Raw genomic sequence first — 17,355 nt, forward strand, 5'->3', positions numbered from 1 at the left:
GTAGGGAGTGTTTGTAGCACAAATGAAGAATAAAATAGCATCATTTTAGTATTTTAATCAGCACTGACGTGGTCTTGACTGTCTTTTAAAGCCAGAAATGAACAGGCAGGCATACTTTTTACTTGAATGAATGATGAAGGCTGTTGAATTGCCTCTTGAATTTTTAGCATGGATTTTTTTAAATACCTAAATAGAAATACAAATAGTAGCATTTTAAGTACTTTATCAGTGTTGTTTTAATTAAGCATTCCCTTCATTTCTCATCTTTCTACAGAAAGCATTTGGTGATCTTTCAAAAAGATTTGAAATAAAACATCGCCTTCAGTGTAAAAATTTTACATGGTATCTGAACAATATTTATCCAGAGGTGTATGTGCCAGACCTTAATCCTGTTATATCTGGATATGTGAGTATTTTCCTGTTCCTTTTGTACTTAATATACTCCTTGCCACCAACCTTTATGTGGTTCTAAGAAAATTGCTGAAATACTTTCTGGTTTATTGCTTTTGAGATTTTACATTATAATCATTAACATTACTTTCTAAATTATTTTAAAAATATATAAACCACATGGATTAAAAAACTTTTCATAACTTGAAAATTTTCCTTTAGATTAAAAGCGTTGGTCAGCCTCTATGTCTGGATGTTGGAGAAAACAATCAAGGAGGCAAACCATTAATTATGTATACATGTCATGGACTTGGGGGAAACCAGGTGAGCACTCACTGCATTAAAAATCCTTCACTTGTAAAGCATTTACAAGCACAAGTGAGATGTTGCCTATATTTCAGAAGTCCCAAAGCAGCTTTATACTTGGGTAAGCTGGTGTGTGAAATGTTTTTGGACTGAGTTTGGCAATTGATATTGATGAATATTTTTTTGGTTTTTACTCTGGCTCTGAAAACAATTTGAGTAGCTTAACCATTCTAAGGAGAAGAAGAAGAAAAAAGGAGGCTGGGCAGAGTGGCTTACGCCTATAATCCCAGCAGTTTGGGAGGCCGAGGTGGGTGGATCACTTGAGGCCAGGAGTTCGAGACCAGTCTGGAGAATATGGTGAAACCTCATCTCTACTAAAAGTACAAAAATTAGCTGGGTGTGGTGGTGCATGCTTGTGTTCCCAGCTACTCAGGAGGCTGAGGCTGGAGAATTGCTTGAACCACGGAGGTGGAGGTTGCAGTGAGCCGAGATCACGCAATTGCACTCCAGCCTGGGTGACAGAGTGAGACTCTGTCTCAAAAACAAACAAACAAACCCAAAAAGAAAGAAAAAAAAAAAAAGGAAAATGAGAAAATAATGGAATAATACCATTTGAATTTTTTTTTTTAAAAGAAACTTCTATGTAGCTCTTTGATGCTTTGACTTTTGCATGACTATTGGCATTGTAATTTTGCAGGTTTACACATAAAGGCCACATATAACTGGATTGAATCACAAATTACTTCAAGTGTTAATAACAAAATAGAGCATTATAAATTAATTTTGTGGGCCACAATATTATTTCAAAATGTTCCTCCTTCTCCAACAAAAGAGGACGATTCTCCTTGATTAGTGACATCCCTGCTTTACTACCTTTTGACGATTTTACTGCTTAAGATTCAAATGTCAAATATTACTATTTACGTGCCTATGGGTAGAGAACATGTTATATACAAAGTTTCTGGTTTTTTAAGCTTCCTTTCCTTACCTTTTGCAAATTAACTCCTGGAAAGATTAGACTATTTCTCTCGTTTGTTCATTCAACAAATTAATTGAGTGAGCCCTGCATTCCATATACTCTGAGGAGTTCAAGCTATTTAGACTCTAACTCCTTTAGGAAATCGGTAAACCAGCAGTTCCTGAGGATAAAGCATTCAGAGTGTTCTCAGGGTATAGAAAAGGGCGTCTGAATGAGAGTGGGTGCCACACATTTTCCTGAGAAAGATGACATTTGAAAACATTAAAAAAAAAAAAAAAAAGTAGGTAGGAGCTAGTGAGGTGGCTGTTGGGAATGGCAACAGAATAAGAAGAGTGTGAAGGAAAGTGAACTGGAGAAGAGCCTGGAGTATCTCTTATGGGCATTGCAGTTATTTCGATGTAGAGTCCAAGATGTGTGTGGAGGAGTTTTGCAATAATTAATATCCATGATGTCCTATTTTAATGGGACAAAACTTTGAGATGTCAGTTTTAGGAAAAAAGAACCAGTTAATCTCCTGGTCCATCCTCTTCTGTATTTCTTCCTACACATTAGGCTCAGCTTAATCTAGTTCTAATCCTTATTTACCTAAACCAATCTTTCTACTGAGGGCAGATGATACAGATGCCCAGAAACCAGAGCTGGTGAACTGGATCTATTGCTGGATAGTTAAGGTGTAATTCTGAAATAGGATGGAGATATATATGGACACATATAGACATACATACATCAATACCTATATCTATATACATATATCTGTACATATATGTGTATGTGCATAAATCTATATGCATCTTGTTAAGAATGTTCTTACCCTTCATATATTAGAAGAAAAATAGTTACATAAATAATTGCATCTATGGAAATAACACTGATCTATGCTTGTAAAAATTAAGATTTTGAGCAAAAGGAAATATCTCTGCATTTGTAAACATCTTATCACTAAATGTAAATCCTTATAAATTTCTCTTAGGCTTCTTCTAGCATTACATTTATTTTATCTTAAAAGCTGAAGATATATTGTACACATTGCCTTTTCCATTTTCTGTTATTGTCATAAAGATAATAACAGCTTTATGATAGCTGTATCAAAATATGTTTACATTTTAAATAGAATATAGCTATCTTTTGGAAATTGGGGGATGGGAAAAATTCACATATTCTTTCAATAAATATTTGTTTAGAACCTATAAAGTAGCTTGTACTGACTGTTACTGTAGTGAAAAGACAAAGCTCCTGATCTTGTGGAGCTTATGTTCCACAGGAACAAAGAAAAAAATATGTAGTTTTGGGCATGAAGTAAAATATAGCAGGTAAGAGAATAGAGTGTTTTGGGGTGGGGTGGTTATTTTAAGAGGTGAAGGAAGACCTTTTTGGAAAAGCGACCTTAGAGTAGAGGCCTGAATACTTTGAGAGAGTGTTCCAGGAAAAGATGCTCATCTTGGAGGAAGGATTTCCAAGGGTGGAGGCCCAGAGGAGATACATGGAGAAAGCAGACAGCCAGTGTGCCTAGAACAGAGTGGTCTAGCAAAGAGGAGTAGGAAATGAGGTCAGGGACATTGATAAGGACCTGATCATGTAGGGCTTAACAGGCCCCATTAAGAAACTTGGACTTAATTCTGAGTTTGACAGAAATGGTTGAAGAGTTTTAAACAGGAGAATAAATATTATCTGGTGTACATATTAAATAGAAAAATTTGGCTTTTGCTACCCTAACACAGCTATTGATTTTATTTTAGTTCATTTCCTTGACATTTTATTTTTAATCAAGCATTTCACTTAAACTGTTTTTAAAATTTCAGTTCCCTGAGTGCTAAAATTTCGTGATATTATATAACTTGATCATTTTTCATGTTTCCTTTTACTTTTGATCAGATAATGTCTTTATAGCATAAAACTTCATTGTAACAGTATTCATGTATGCCAAATAAAAATAAATATTTTGGTTATGTGACTAGGTTGGCCAATATTACTAGAGCAATGTAGTTTGAGTCATTATAACTTGATTATGTTTACTGCTTTGCCTCTTCCACTTTCTCTACTCATTCTAAGTAATGGGCCTCTCCAACATTCTTAGCTATTCATTTATGTGCTCTTTTTTGTTACTAAAGTACTTTCAATATTTTCCATTTTATCATTTTATTTTAATGACTTTTTAATAATGGGTAAAATACTTGACAGCCTTTGTTACCATCTTTGAGATCTTAAGGCTTCTCTTTCTTAGCCAAGTATAGCTAGAATGCTATTTTCATCATCTAAACCCATTTTCTTCCAGTGTTTCCATCTGAAGAACTACTAGTTATAAAAATGACTGATGTTTTGCTTGTGGGAGGAGATAAATTAAGCATGAGACTAAGAGTAGGGAAACTCAAGATATGTGGCTCTGTGAATTCAGCAAATGTTTGTAGAGTGCCTGCTCTAATATACATAAGGAGTTTAACACAGTGCCTGCCTAGCATGTAATAAGGACTTAACAAATATTAGTGCTCCTACTAATTATTTCATTATTGAAAATCAATTATGTTAACTTATTTTGTCTTTATAATGTCAATATTATGAAATATTGGATTTGTAATGGGTTTTATGACTCGATAAATTACCTGACTTCAGTCTATGGGGAAGCCCGCTCTATATACCACACACAATTCTAATACAGTGCTAGAGAAGTTATGTCTGATGTACTATGAGAACCTTGAAAAGAGTGTAATTTTGTGCAGCAGGGCAAATTCAGGCAAAGCCAAAGAAGGAAGGTAATTTTTGAGTTGGCTCTTGAAGGATTAAAAAGGAGTTAGCCAGGCAGAAAAGGGTCAAAAATATATTCCAGGCAGAGGACAGACTGTAAAGCAAAGTCTTAGAATTATAGATACACATGTTCTGATTGGTAGAATTGTGTGAAAGAAGCATAATATATAACTGGGGCAATGGTTGATGCAAGATCAAAAATGAAAGATTTCATGTACCAATTAAGGAGTGTGGACTTTATCTCAGCAACAGTAGTGATTCACTTAAACAAGGGCAGTCAGGGATCAAACCAATGCTATAAAAGACTATCTGGCAGCAGATTGGATTGCTGGATGATAGGAACAGAAACTGGAGGTAGCTGTAGGTGTTTCAGTAAAATTCTGAGAGTCTGAGTAACAGAAGTGAGTACACAGAAGTAAGAATGGCTGGGATGTTAACATCTGAGAGAAATAGTATAGCTAAGGGACGAATTACTTGGATATGTGGAGAAAGAGAAGCGTCAGTAGTAACAATAGCTAAAATGTATGAAAACTCACCATGTGCCAGTCATTGTTCTAAGTGTATTATACGTATTAACCCACTTATCTTCATAACCCTATGGGGTAGGAACTATTAAATTACCGATTTTCAAGTGAGAAAACTGAGGCATGGTGAACACCCTGAACTAGTTTAGTGAAAACACCTTTAATTGAGATGAAGGAGAGCAATGGAACACTTGTGGGAGAGAGGCAATTAAGGTGCTTGTTAGCTCTTCATTCCCTTTTCTGAGGAATGCCTGGGGTAGTCTCCATTCTCCTTGATAACTTCCAACTTGTGGTATGGGAGGAAGACAGTACCTTCTTAATGAAGTAACCAACTGTTGATGAAGGAAGGCTATTGTATCGTCTATCATAAAAACTCAGCATATGTTTCTGATAACTGTTTTTATTGTATTATTTTGTTGAAATAGAAATGACTTCATTATTTAATGAGGTGCTGATTTATTTATTTATTTTTCAACTGAGCACATGGGCTGCTTTTGTCAATAACAGTGTATTCCTTCCATAGTACTTTGAATACTCTGCTCAACATGAAATCCGGCACAACATCCAGAAGGAATTATGTCTTCATGCTGCCCAAGGTCTCGTTCAGCTGAAGGCATGTACCTACAAAGGTCACAAGACAGTTGTCACTGGAGAGCAGATATGGGAGATCCAGAAGGTACCTCAGTGCAATTAATTCATCTCTTTAACTGTTTTTCTTAGCATTCTTGCTTATCTGGGAAAATGAGTGGAATATGGTACATTAATATTATCTATCAGAATTTCTCTCTCTTTATTAACTTTGTTATTATGTGTTTCTACCCACGTGATAAGAGAATATATCTATGAATTAAGTACTCTTAGTAACAAAAAATTAAGTTGCTTGATTGAACCATGATATACGCAGAACAACACTTCTGTGAATTATTATTAGTTGCTTGCTTTTTACTATTTAGGGTTTCTTATAATGCTTTTGGCAACAGTCATATTTTTTTTTCTGGCAGAGAGAAGAAAAATTATTATATCTTCTCGCTTGAAGAGATTAACTTTTTTCTACCCTGTTTTAGCACTTTTCATGAACCTAGAATTGAGAGAATACATAACAGGTCTATTCTGTTTTAAACATGTTTAAGGCTTAGCTGTATCGTAGCAATTCTTACCTAAACATTGTTTTGTGCAATACTAGAAAACCTTAACTCTAGCTTTTATGATTTATGATGTTTTTAAGAGTTTGTCACTTACGGATATATCAAGGGAATACTTCTTGTTTGAAAATGTGATTCAAACCTTGTTCTGTCTGCCTCTCTTCATTATGTAATACCTTATTAATTGAACAGTAGTAGCTTAAAAGGTGACATTTACACTAGAAGCCAAAAGAGTTTATCAGACATGGCTCACCTTAGAAAGATTTACTATTAGGTTTGCTTCAATGAAGCCATAAAATCTTTTTCATATTTATCACTTAACTATGAGTCTTGAAATTTAATGTCTGTTGTTTCCTTTTATTCTAGGATCAACTTCTATACAATCCATTCTTAAAAATGTGCCTTTCAGCAAATGGAGAGCATCCAAGTTTAGTGTCATGCAACCCATCAGATCCACTCCAAAAATGGATATTTAGCCAAAATGATTAAGTGTTCCTTAAAATTAAGTTGAAAAAGGAGACATTCTTTCTCATAAAACTGTGACTAGGCATACACTGTAGGTTTTGAAAATTATGCAAAAGCAGCTAAATGTAACTTATTCCAAGTGCATTTTTCTTATTTATATCTTAAAATATCTATGTAGCACTACTACAGAAATTCTGCAAGTTTCTGTTTCAAAGCACAGTAACTAGTAATACCAAAGACTATTTCAAAATGTCCAGATGTAGGGGAAGAGATGTTTACAGTATGATGAAAATAATTTTCGAAGTAAAGTGATGTTTGTGTGTTTTGTACACTTAGGGATATATATAGCTACATTCACACACTCACAATTTAAAATATTTCCCCTAGTTTTTTGGGGGATAGGAAGAAAGATTTATTACTGTATTTTTTTAACTATATAGAAATAGATCAATGAAGGTCAGCATTGGCCTCTGTGTACAAACCAAGAGCTTTTACAGATCCAGAATTTATTATTTTAAAATGCAGGTGAATTTTTTTTGCCTTTGGTTTACTTGTCTGTTAAATGTTTCTTTAAACATGAAACTGAATAAGGAGAGGAGTATTTTAACACTTAAATTTCTTGGCAATTTTAAAACATTTTTTAGTCTGCAACCCACTCCACTTGAAGCACTTAAGTCTTCCTTAAATGACTTTTCTTAAGTAATGATACTGTGTGTTTTCCCAAAGCACTTTTAAAAACACTTTTATAAATTACTATCTGTTGAAAAGGTGCCCTTTTCCTTTCTGCTAGCGTTTTTTTTTCTTACCAAAATTCACTAATCTTGAATGTTTGTGATATTAAATTTCTAATGCAGAATACTTGACNTCCCAAAGCACTTTTAAAAACACTTTTATAAATTACTATCTGTTGAAAAGGTGCCCTTTTCCTTTCTGCTAGCGTTTTTTTTTCTTACCAAAATTCACTAATCTTGAATGTTTGTGATATTAAATTTCAAATGCAGAATACTTGACTCATTTAAAGCTAAATTTTGTTACTGATTTAATTATAATTGTAATGGATTTTTGACTTTGTAATGGATTCTTTTCATCAAAAAGTCTTATTTTTTATCTATATGGAAAACACAATAAAAAATCCTCAACACTATTGTAATTATTTGATTAAGTGTTTTTCCTCTTTTGGGTAAAATCTATAATTGATAATAGGTTGGAGAAAATGAATTTTGTATGCTGAATTTCTAAGCACCTATCGTTTGTAAAGCCATCAGATATTTCCTGAGGCACAAAAAATGAGGAATAGCAAAATTTCTGTGTTCAATATTTAGAAAATTTTGTGTTAATTTCTGATACTTTTCCTTGAGCATCTGATAGATGACTTTTTTTTTAAAAAATTGATGCTTGCTTAGGAGATTTAATACTTTTTTTTTTTGGTTTTGGTCATTTTATATTTAGATCTACTGTATTCTTGTTCCAGAAGTAAAGTATGGTTGGTTTCATATTTTAGATCTGGCAGAGCCTCAGCTGTACAAAAAAGAGCATATGTTGGTTATTGACCCCATCTTCTCATTGTTTGTTTGTAGGTTTGAATTTGTATTAAAAAGCCTGCATTCTGAGCTGAACATGGTGGCTCAGCCTCTAATCCCAGCACTTTGGTAGAAAAGGTGGGAGGACCATTTCAGCTCAGGAGTTCCAGACCAGCCTGGGCAACACAGCAAAATCTCATCTCTACAAAACATAAAAATTTAAAAAATGAAATTAAAAATAAAATTAGATAGGTGTGATGGCACATATCTGTAATTCCAGCTATACATAAAGGTGAGGCAGAAGCATTGCTTGAGCTTGGGAGATTGAGCCTACAGTGAGCTATGATTATACCACTGCATTTCAGTTTGTGTGACTGAGCAAGACTCTTTCAAAAAAAAACAACAAAGCCTACATTCTCCAACTGATTATTTCAACCAATGTGTATTATGTGCCTAATTTTCTACCAGAAGTTGTATTAGTCCATTTTCACACAGCTGTTAAAGACATACCTGAGACTGGGTAATTTATAAAGAAAAATGGGTTCGATGGACTCACAGGTCCGTGTGGCTGGGGAGGCTTCACAGTCATGGTGGAAGGTGAAAGGCATGTCTTACAAGTTGGGAGACAAGACAGAATGAGAACCAAGTGAAAGGGATTTCCCCTTATAAAACCATCAGGTCTCGTGAGACTTACTCACTATCACAAGAACAATGTGGGGGAAACCACCCCCATTATTCAATTATCTACTACTGGACCCCTCTCACAACATGTGGGAATTATGGGAGCTACAATTCAAGATGACATTTGGGTGGGAACACAGCCAAACCATATCAGAAGTGCTGGTAGACAGAATAAGACTTGTTACTGCTTTTGAGCTATGTCTCATGGGTCAGAAAGAAAGGCAAATAATTTTAAAGTAGATAGTACCAGAAGGCATGAATATCCATGAGCATATATTTCTCTTAGAGCTTATATCCCTGAACACAAAATTATTTATCAAATATATTTTATAAATGAACTTAAGAATATTTTTTAAAAAACCAAAGTGAGTGCCCTGCATGTATCACTCATATGTTGTCATATCATGATCCAACTGAAATCTACTTAGATTAGGTTGATATTATTATGAGAAAGTCCTTCTTACCTGATTTGGCAGCCTCAGGCTATTGCTCAAGTTTCATACAAATCATGTCATTAAGGACTGGACCTTTAGGGTAGGCAGTGCCTTTTAAAAGTCTGAGTTTTGGAACAATGATAACAGGGAGTTATTTATGGAGCCTGGCTGCCATCCACCTGAGACTTAACTGCACTCAAGTGTGAAATTGTGGAATTCTTGCTCAATTTGAAACTGCCATGGCAAATGGTCTGGTTGCTACAGAAGACCTGGCATGCTGCCTTCATTTCAGAGGACCAAGTCCTAAGAACTCTAGGTTGGTAAGCTGCACTGCCAAATCCACTAGGGTTAACCTGATGGGCGTCCACTGATATCTGAGAGGGGATCACACAGTTAACTATAGGAGAAAATAAGCAACACACTAAAATTGCCCATTACTATAACCAATGATGATGGATTTTTTTAAGCCCCTATATTACCAGAGACTAGTCTTGGACAATTTAGTTAAGTGCTTTATATACCATCAAAATATAAGTGCGAAAAGAACAAGGTTGACTTTATAAGAAAGGCTAGAAAAAAGTCAACTCATTTTTAAAATGCTGTTATGTGTAGATGAGAATTTTAAAAGATAGGGAAAACAAAAATCTAGGAAGATGCTGTACTCAGATTGCTTCACAATTCACTTTAAAGACAGCAGAAATGAATATCTTTAGACAATGCATTTTTAGTACGTTTTGTGCAGGAAAGATGTTTGCAGAACTCTCAGAAACCAGTTCATACTCCAGTAAAAGGCCTTGACTCTACAATAGAATATCTGTGAAGGAATTAATATACATACAAATGTAGCGGTGTGTGTGTGTATGTGTGTGTGTGTAGTGTGTATATTTGAAATTAAAATATTTGACATCTTTTTTATGAATTTATATTTTAATTACCTTTTCCAAATTATCAGCCTACCCAATCTTCCCTTTTGTAATCCTACAGTCCTACCTTCTCCATATCACCAGCCCTGCTGCTAAAGAGATTCCTCCTGCACACATAGTCCCTCTTCCTCTCCAGGCTTCCACAATATCTAGGAAATTTTTTTGTGTCTGTTTTAGGGATTTTATTAGGCACAAGGCACTAATAATATACAAAATAGTCCACATCTGAAGGCAGAGAAAGTTAGAGTTTAGTAATGTGCTCATCAGTGTGGTCTCATAATGATGTTTTAAAAAGAAATAGTCCCATGATGAATTCAGCATATTCACCTTCTGGTGAGTCCACTGACAAGAGCTAGAGGAGAAAACACGCATCCCATATTTTAGAGGTAAATAAAGTAGTGCTTCTTAAACCTTATTGTACACACAATAGTAAGATTCTGACTGATTAAGAATCAATCAGATTGAATAAGATTCTGATTGATTAAGCCTGGGGTAGAACTTGTAATTTTGTATTTCTGACGAACTTTCAGGTGATACCAAAGCAGCTGGCCCTGGTACCACACTTTGAATAGAAAGGCTACCCAGTGAACTAATGCCCAGGGTTCTCTGAGACTACCATGATGACTTTGACCATGCTTGACATCCATAATTACTTCGAGTACCACCAGAAGTCAATGCCTCTCTATCAACCATTATCATAATTATTCTTCCCTGGTAGCTCCTACATCCTTTGTATATCTCTAAGTTGATAAATCCCCCACCTTCTGATTACCTTCTACTCTGCAAACTTCTTTGATTAGAAAACTCTTTTATATCAGCAGTTTTGTCTCTGAAAATTCTATTTATTTTCTTGCCCTGACTGAAACTGGACATTAATTAAGGATACATCTTCCAATTCTAGCGAGGGTTATTGTTTTTTGTTTTTGTTTTCTGTCTATTCCTCTTGTACTTCAAGGCTAGGATTTGGGATAGGTGTGTCCTTCAAAAATGCCTCAGCTTATTTGAAGCCATGTCATGTGGATATATTATGCCCTGCCCCTTCGTGGTACTGTCAACCATGAATCTATAGGTCATTTATCTTAATTCATTCCCTGCATTAATTGGATACTTTAGTTCCTGCTGGTCTTTCTTTCTTTATAACTCTACTTGTATCACTCTGTGGGTGACTTCATTATCGGTGCAGATAACTCCAGCATTCTGAGCTCTCAGTATTTGATCCACATTTCCTTCCCTCAACCATACATTCGCTAGTCATCACTAGAAACCATATCTTCTCTAACATCTTGATCACCTTAACCTCTCTGACTACCACCTCCTTTCCTAGCTCATTTATGCTAGTTCTTGCTCTGTAGAAATTTTTTTATATCTCTTCAGGACTTCTAAACGATTGATTTTGCTACTTGTTCACCATCATTCTCCTCTAGTCTATACTTTTATTCTTATCCAGAATGGTTTTAATATTTCATCATTGTAACAATTCTTTTTCACTGTCAATTCGTGTGTCTGTTTTCCATCGTGCTTACCTAGAAAACCCCAAACCCTGGATAAACCAAAATATTTGCAACCACTACTTCTGCATCCAAACAATTGTCATGCCGGGCACATTCACCATCTTTCTGGGGATATCCTGTTTCCTCTCTCTCTTTCATGTTAGGTCTCCTGTTTTGTGTGTACTATAACTTCGTCTTTCTTGGTTAACTTCCTCATTTTGGAGGAGTATATTACACAGTAATGTTCTGGGGAACGGTTTAGGATGCATACAGTTTTTGAGACCTTTATATCCAAAATACCTGTATTCTACCCTCACAATTAGAAGGTTAGCTGAGTATAGATTTCTTGGATGGAATTTCTTTTTTCAGTATTTTAAAAGATTTTTTGTTTGTTTCTTTTTTTTCTAAATTTCAGTATTGAAAACTCCAGTCTATTTTTGATTCTTGATTCTTTGTTAGTGATTTTATATTTTCACTCTGAATACTTACAGATATCCCATTTGCCCCAATGTGTTAAATTTCACTATAAGTCTTATATTACAGTATGCTTTACTGTGCTCTTTAAATACTCATGTATGTAAATTATGAAAATCTTTTCCAAATATTTATTAATTTTATCCTTTGTAGTCTCAATTTCTTTCTGGGAATCTTATTATATCAGATCCTTAACATATTGATTCTCTAGTCTATATAGGAGGGAAGCTTTTCTGACCTATATTTCATATCTTTGCATACTCCAGGATGTATTCTTAATGTACTCCTTTAAGCCTTCTATTGAGCTTTTCTGTCATTTGTAATTTCCAAGAGCACATTCTTGTTCTCTGAATTTTTCTTGTATACCACTATTATTTTGTGAATGTGACTTTTTTTCTTTTGTCTTTCTGAGATTATCAATAAAAATATTAATGGTAGTTCTTTTCTTAAAGGTTTCATCTACTTGCATAGTCTATTTCCTCCAAGCTGCTTTTTCCCCTCTATTTACTCTTCGCATTTCATAACAGATGCTTTCCTCTAATGTCTGGTGATTTATAATTGTTTATATTGAACAGAGGATTGAATACATACTAAAAAGCTCTTTAGTCTGAGGAGGGCTTATTGACTATAGTCTTTCCTGTAGGCTGACCCAACTGCAGCCATTGTGCTGGAAAACAAAATGACAAGTTAGATCCCCAGAGAAGAATCTTCCAATCACCCTGGAAGGTGTAAACCCGAGTATCACTGGGCAAAGAGGACTGGGGATACATTTTCAGCATAAGATTCTTGTCCTCAACTGTGCTGGTAGCCCCTGTTCTACAAATACTCTATTTTATCCTCTCCAGTGAGTGAATGTCTAAGCTTCTGTTTGGGTGTGGGAGAGGAATGGGGAGTCTAACTGATTTGTAAATGGAGTGTCAACTCCTCTTCCTCCCCAACTCAATCTTTCTCACTTTTGGAGGCTCCTGGTTCCACTAGTTCTTGATTCTTTCTGTGGTTCTGTAGTATGAAATGCATTACTACCCTGCTTTCTCCAATGATAGCTTTGGACTAACTACTAATTAATTTGCTTTCCAGGCTTCAAAATGATGTTGTCATTAAACTTCTCCTACTCTTCTCCCCATGGATATATTTTTTTTCCTATATCTTTACTGTCATTTTAATGGGATTTTGGAAGAGAGCAGAAGAAAATGAGATAGAATCTGATATTCTTGACAAGAAATCCCCATTAATTCTTCCATGACTTCCAATATATCTTCCGCCACAAACAACTTGCAAGTTGCTACATTCAATACCCCTTTTCCTGCTGTCATTTACTTAATCTCTGCAACATTTGAAACAATTGATTGTGCTAACACTTCTGAAATTTCTGAGACTCTTTCCCCTCTGGGATTCTATGGCACCACAAGCTTCTATCTTCACCTCTGCTTCAAACCATCATTCAATCTCACATGGACTAAAATGACTAATTGCTCTATTGGACTAATTGGACTAATTGCTCTATTTTTGGGTCATTTCCCTAGTTGATTTTTTCACAGCAACTTAACTTTTTAAATAAAAAACAACATTGCTCCTCTGCTTTGTAACCTTCCAATGGCTCTCAAATTGTTCTTGGAGTAAAATTCTTGCTTCTGGTTATAGCCTGCAAGGACCTATATGACCAACTCCTTGCCAATTTCTCCTGCCTCATCTAGGACCATCTTATCTGTGCTGAGTGTGCTTCAGACAGAGTAGTTGCCTCCTGGATTTGTCTCATGTATCAAACTAATTCTTGCATTAGAGCCTACGTTTTCTTTGTCTGGATGTCCCTAGTAACAGTATCTTTTACATGTTTCTGTTCTCTGCTCAAATAAAACACTGAGAAGAGACCATTTTCTTCTATAAAGTAACCCAATCACTACTGAATCACTGTGTTTATTTCCTTGTTACATTTACCACTACCTGAAATTTTATGTGTGAACTTATCTTTTGTCTCCGTAAATGTCATCTTCACAAAAGCAAGATAAGAAATAATGAAATCCATATCATGTTCAAATTTAGGTAACTTAAGTATATCCTCAAAATAAAACAACACTATATTTCCAGGATGTTTACAATAAACACAGAATTGGTACCAGTGAGGATGGACCATGAGCATAGGAATGGAGGATGCAGAGAAAAATATGGGCAAAAATAAAAAAGGACAAAAAAGACAGATTTTCTTAGACTGATGAAGAGCAACAACAAAATTCTTGATAGGAAAAGTTTTCTGAGAGGATGCATTATTTCTTCAAAAGATATGTTACAGAAAACAGGTTTATTTACAATATCCTATAATACAAGAATAATGGAACCAAGAAATAGAGTTACTAGTTCGCATAGCACACAATATATCTATGAAACTCATTACTCAGAAGAGTTTATGTAAGTGGAAATTTTGAATAGACTCAACAAAATTGATGACTAACAAATTCACAATAAGAAAAAATAGAATGTATAACAAGTCCCCATATTTTCAGAGTCACATAGAAGAGAGCATCTTCCTAAACATATCCCTTTGATACTACATCAGTCATAGCATGTTCCCTTGAATGTTAGTTATTAGAGTATTTGCTTTTATTTAATATTATCATAATTTTATGATATTCCTTTAGAATCTCAGCCACTCATTGTGTAAAGTATTATGGGAGAAGTCTATTTTTTTTTTTCCAGTGGATCTTTTGAAAATGTATCTCCTTTAAAACATGATGTTAACTGTGAAAAATACTTCTCTTTGAAAGCACAGGTGGAATTCATGGTGTCAAAAAAGTTATATTTAAGTGTGTATTTTTAAAAAGAAGACCAAAAGCTTCTACTTGTTTGTAAAATCCTTGTTAACTAGGTGGAGCATTATTTCTGTTATTCTGTGTTAGAGTGCATTTATTATTTTATTTTTCCATCAGAGTTAGTATTGCCAGCAATAGAAATTAACTCTGGATGATTTAAGTGGAAAAGAAGTTTGTTGAAAGGATATTGAGTAGTTCGCAGAGTCATTTGGAACACTAGAGAAAAGGCTTAAAAAATGGGCAGGCAGGATAAAACAAAGCGCATAGCTTTGAAGCTAAAATTATGCTGCAGAACTTGACTGGTGAGGATATTCTTTCTGCTGCCAGCAAACGCTAGATGAATGGTTTGTACCTCTCATTTCCCTGGCATTGGCATTGTTTGCTGCTGACATTGGCTACTGGATGACCCCCCTGCTATAGCTGTGACTAGATCCTCGAAGTAACTGCTACCATTATTGCTGCCAGAACGAATTCTCCACTGAGTGCTTCTTTTCTCACTAGTTCCCAAGTCAATATCCAAACTGAATTCAGAGTAACTGAGCCTATTCATGTGCCCTGCCCTCAAGGCACTGGAGGCTATGAAAGCAAGTATCTATCTGGCTTTGTAGCTTCTGCAGTTGAAGGTGGAAATTTCACAGACACAGAAAGGGAGTTCAGATGACAGGTGGCTAAGAAAAAAAAAAAAAAGACAAACAACTTCAGTACAAACCTTAGGATTTGAAAACCATAGCATACTTTTCCTCACTATTTTTTCCTTTAAGCTGTAAACATTTAAATGATTATACACATATATAAATGCCATTCACTTTATCATATTGTAGGCACTTTCTTGCTTTTGTTGACTTTCAAATAGGTCAAAGATATTACTATATTTTTTATTTTGTACTCTGCACAGTTAGATGGTATATTCATAATTTGTTTTCTCAGAACAGCAATTTTTATTGTTTTTTAATTCTTTTGCAAAATAATGTATGTATAATAAAATGCACAGAATTTGAAAGTTCAGTTTAATGAGTTTTGACTTGTAGATATCCTTGTAACTGCCACCCAAAACAAGATCTAGAATATTTCCTTCACACCACAAAGTGTGTTAGGTAGTATATTAATATTTTGTTTTCTCCGAGCAGCAATTATTATTGCTTTTTTAAAATTAATTCTTATAGCAAAATAATTTATATATAATAAAATACACAGAATTTGTTCAGTTTAATGAGTTTTGACTTACAGACATCCTTATAACTGCCACCCAAAACAAGATCTAGAATATTTCCTTCAAACCAGAAAGTGCTTTGCATCTCCCTCTACTCAAACTTTCAACCCTGAAAGCAACCATCCTGATTTTTATCAGCATGCATTAGCACCAATTATTCGTTTGTTTCACCTAAATGGAATAATACATTACATATTTTTGTACCTGCTTTTGGTTGTTCATTATAATGTTTTTTGATATGAATCTGTGAGGTTTTTGTCTATTTGTAGACTTTCTTTTCAATTGCTGAGTATTATTCCATATATAGATATACCAGTTTCTTTATCCATTCTTTCATTGACAGACATTTGAGTTATTTCAAATTTTTGAATATTTTGAATAAGGGGACTATGATCATTCATATACAAGTCTTTTTATCTTTAAAAAAAGTGAAAACGTGGTGGGGCGTGGGGGCTCACGCCTGTAATTCCAACACTTTGGGAGGCCGAGGCGGGCGAATCACAAGGACGAGGTCAGGAGATCGAGGCCATCCCGGCTAGCACGGTGAAAACCCGTCTCTACTACAAATACAAAAAATTAGCCAGGCATGTTGGCGGCTGCCTGTAGTCCCAGCTACTCCGAGGCTGAGACGAGAATGGTCTGAACCCGGAGATGAGACCTCGCCACTGCACTCCAGCCTGGGCGACAGAGAGAGACTCAGTCTCAAAAAAAAGAGAAGGGGACATTAAAAGGTTTTACTTTTCACTGGAGAAAAGTTCTACAGTGAAACATCTTTAACATTTTCCAGTGAAAAATGTTTTCACTTTTTTAAAAGGTAGACACCTAGGAATGGATTCATGGATACCATGTATGTTTAACTTTAAAAGGTATTGCCATAGGTTTTTTAAAATGGTTTTGATATTCCACATTTCCACCAGCAATATTCCCAGTGGTTTCACATCCTTGCCAAAACTTGGTATTTTCAGTCTTTTTTATTTTAAACATTCTAGTATGTATCTTGTGGTGGTTTTAATTGTTATTTCCCTAATAAGCACCTTTTTATGTTCATATTAAACAGTCATTTTTTTTGGTAAAATGTTTATATATTATATGCATATTGATTGAGTAGATTTCTTCATTATTGATTTGCAGGTCATTGTATATTCTAAATACAAGTCCTTTGTTAGATATTTGTATTGTAAGTATTTGTATTGTAAAATATTTGTGTTGTAAATATTGTCTTCAAGTCTGAAGCTTGATTTTATTTCTTTTTTTTTTTTTTTTTTTTTTTTTTT

General features: G+C 34.7%; 1 protein-coding gene across 3 annotated transcripts in view; it reads left to right on the forward strand.

Moving 5' to 3' along the window:
* Nucleotides 1–7,351, forward strand: part of GALNT3 (polypeptide N-acetylgalactosaminyltransferase 3) — a 47,464-nt gene extending 40,113 nt beyond the window's left edge. For all 3 annotated transcript variants that reach the window (XM_017889183.1, XM_017889184.1, XM_017889185.1), the window contains 4 exons: nt 275–406; nt 613–714; nt 5,462–5,614; nt 6,447–7,351. In XM_017889183.1, the coding sequence (XP_017744672.1) occupies nt 275–406; nt 613–714; nt 5,462–5,614; nt 6,447–6,569 (510 nt within the window). In that variant the 3' untranslated portion in view covers nt 6,570–7,351. The remainder of the gene's footprint in view (nt 1–274; nt 407–612; nt 715–5,461; nt 5,615–6,446) is intronic.
* Nucleotides 7,352–17,355: the final 10,004 nt, after the last annotated feature.

Source organism: Rhinopithecus bieti, unplaced genomic scaffold (genome assembly GCF_001698545.2).
Source record: "Rhinopithecus bieti isolate Rb0 unplaced genomic scaffold, ASM169854v2 scaffold_18745, whole genome shotgun sequence".
NCBI classification, from domain to species: domain Eukaryota; kingdom Metazoa; phylum Chordata; class Mammalia; order Primates; family Cercopithecidae; genus Rhinopithecus; species Rhinopithecus bieti.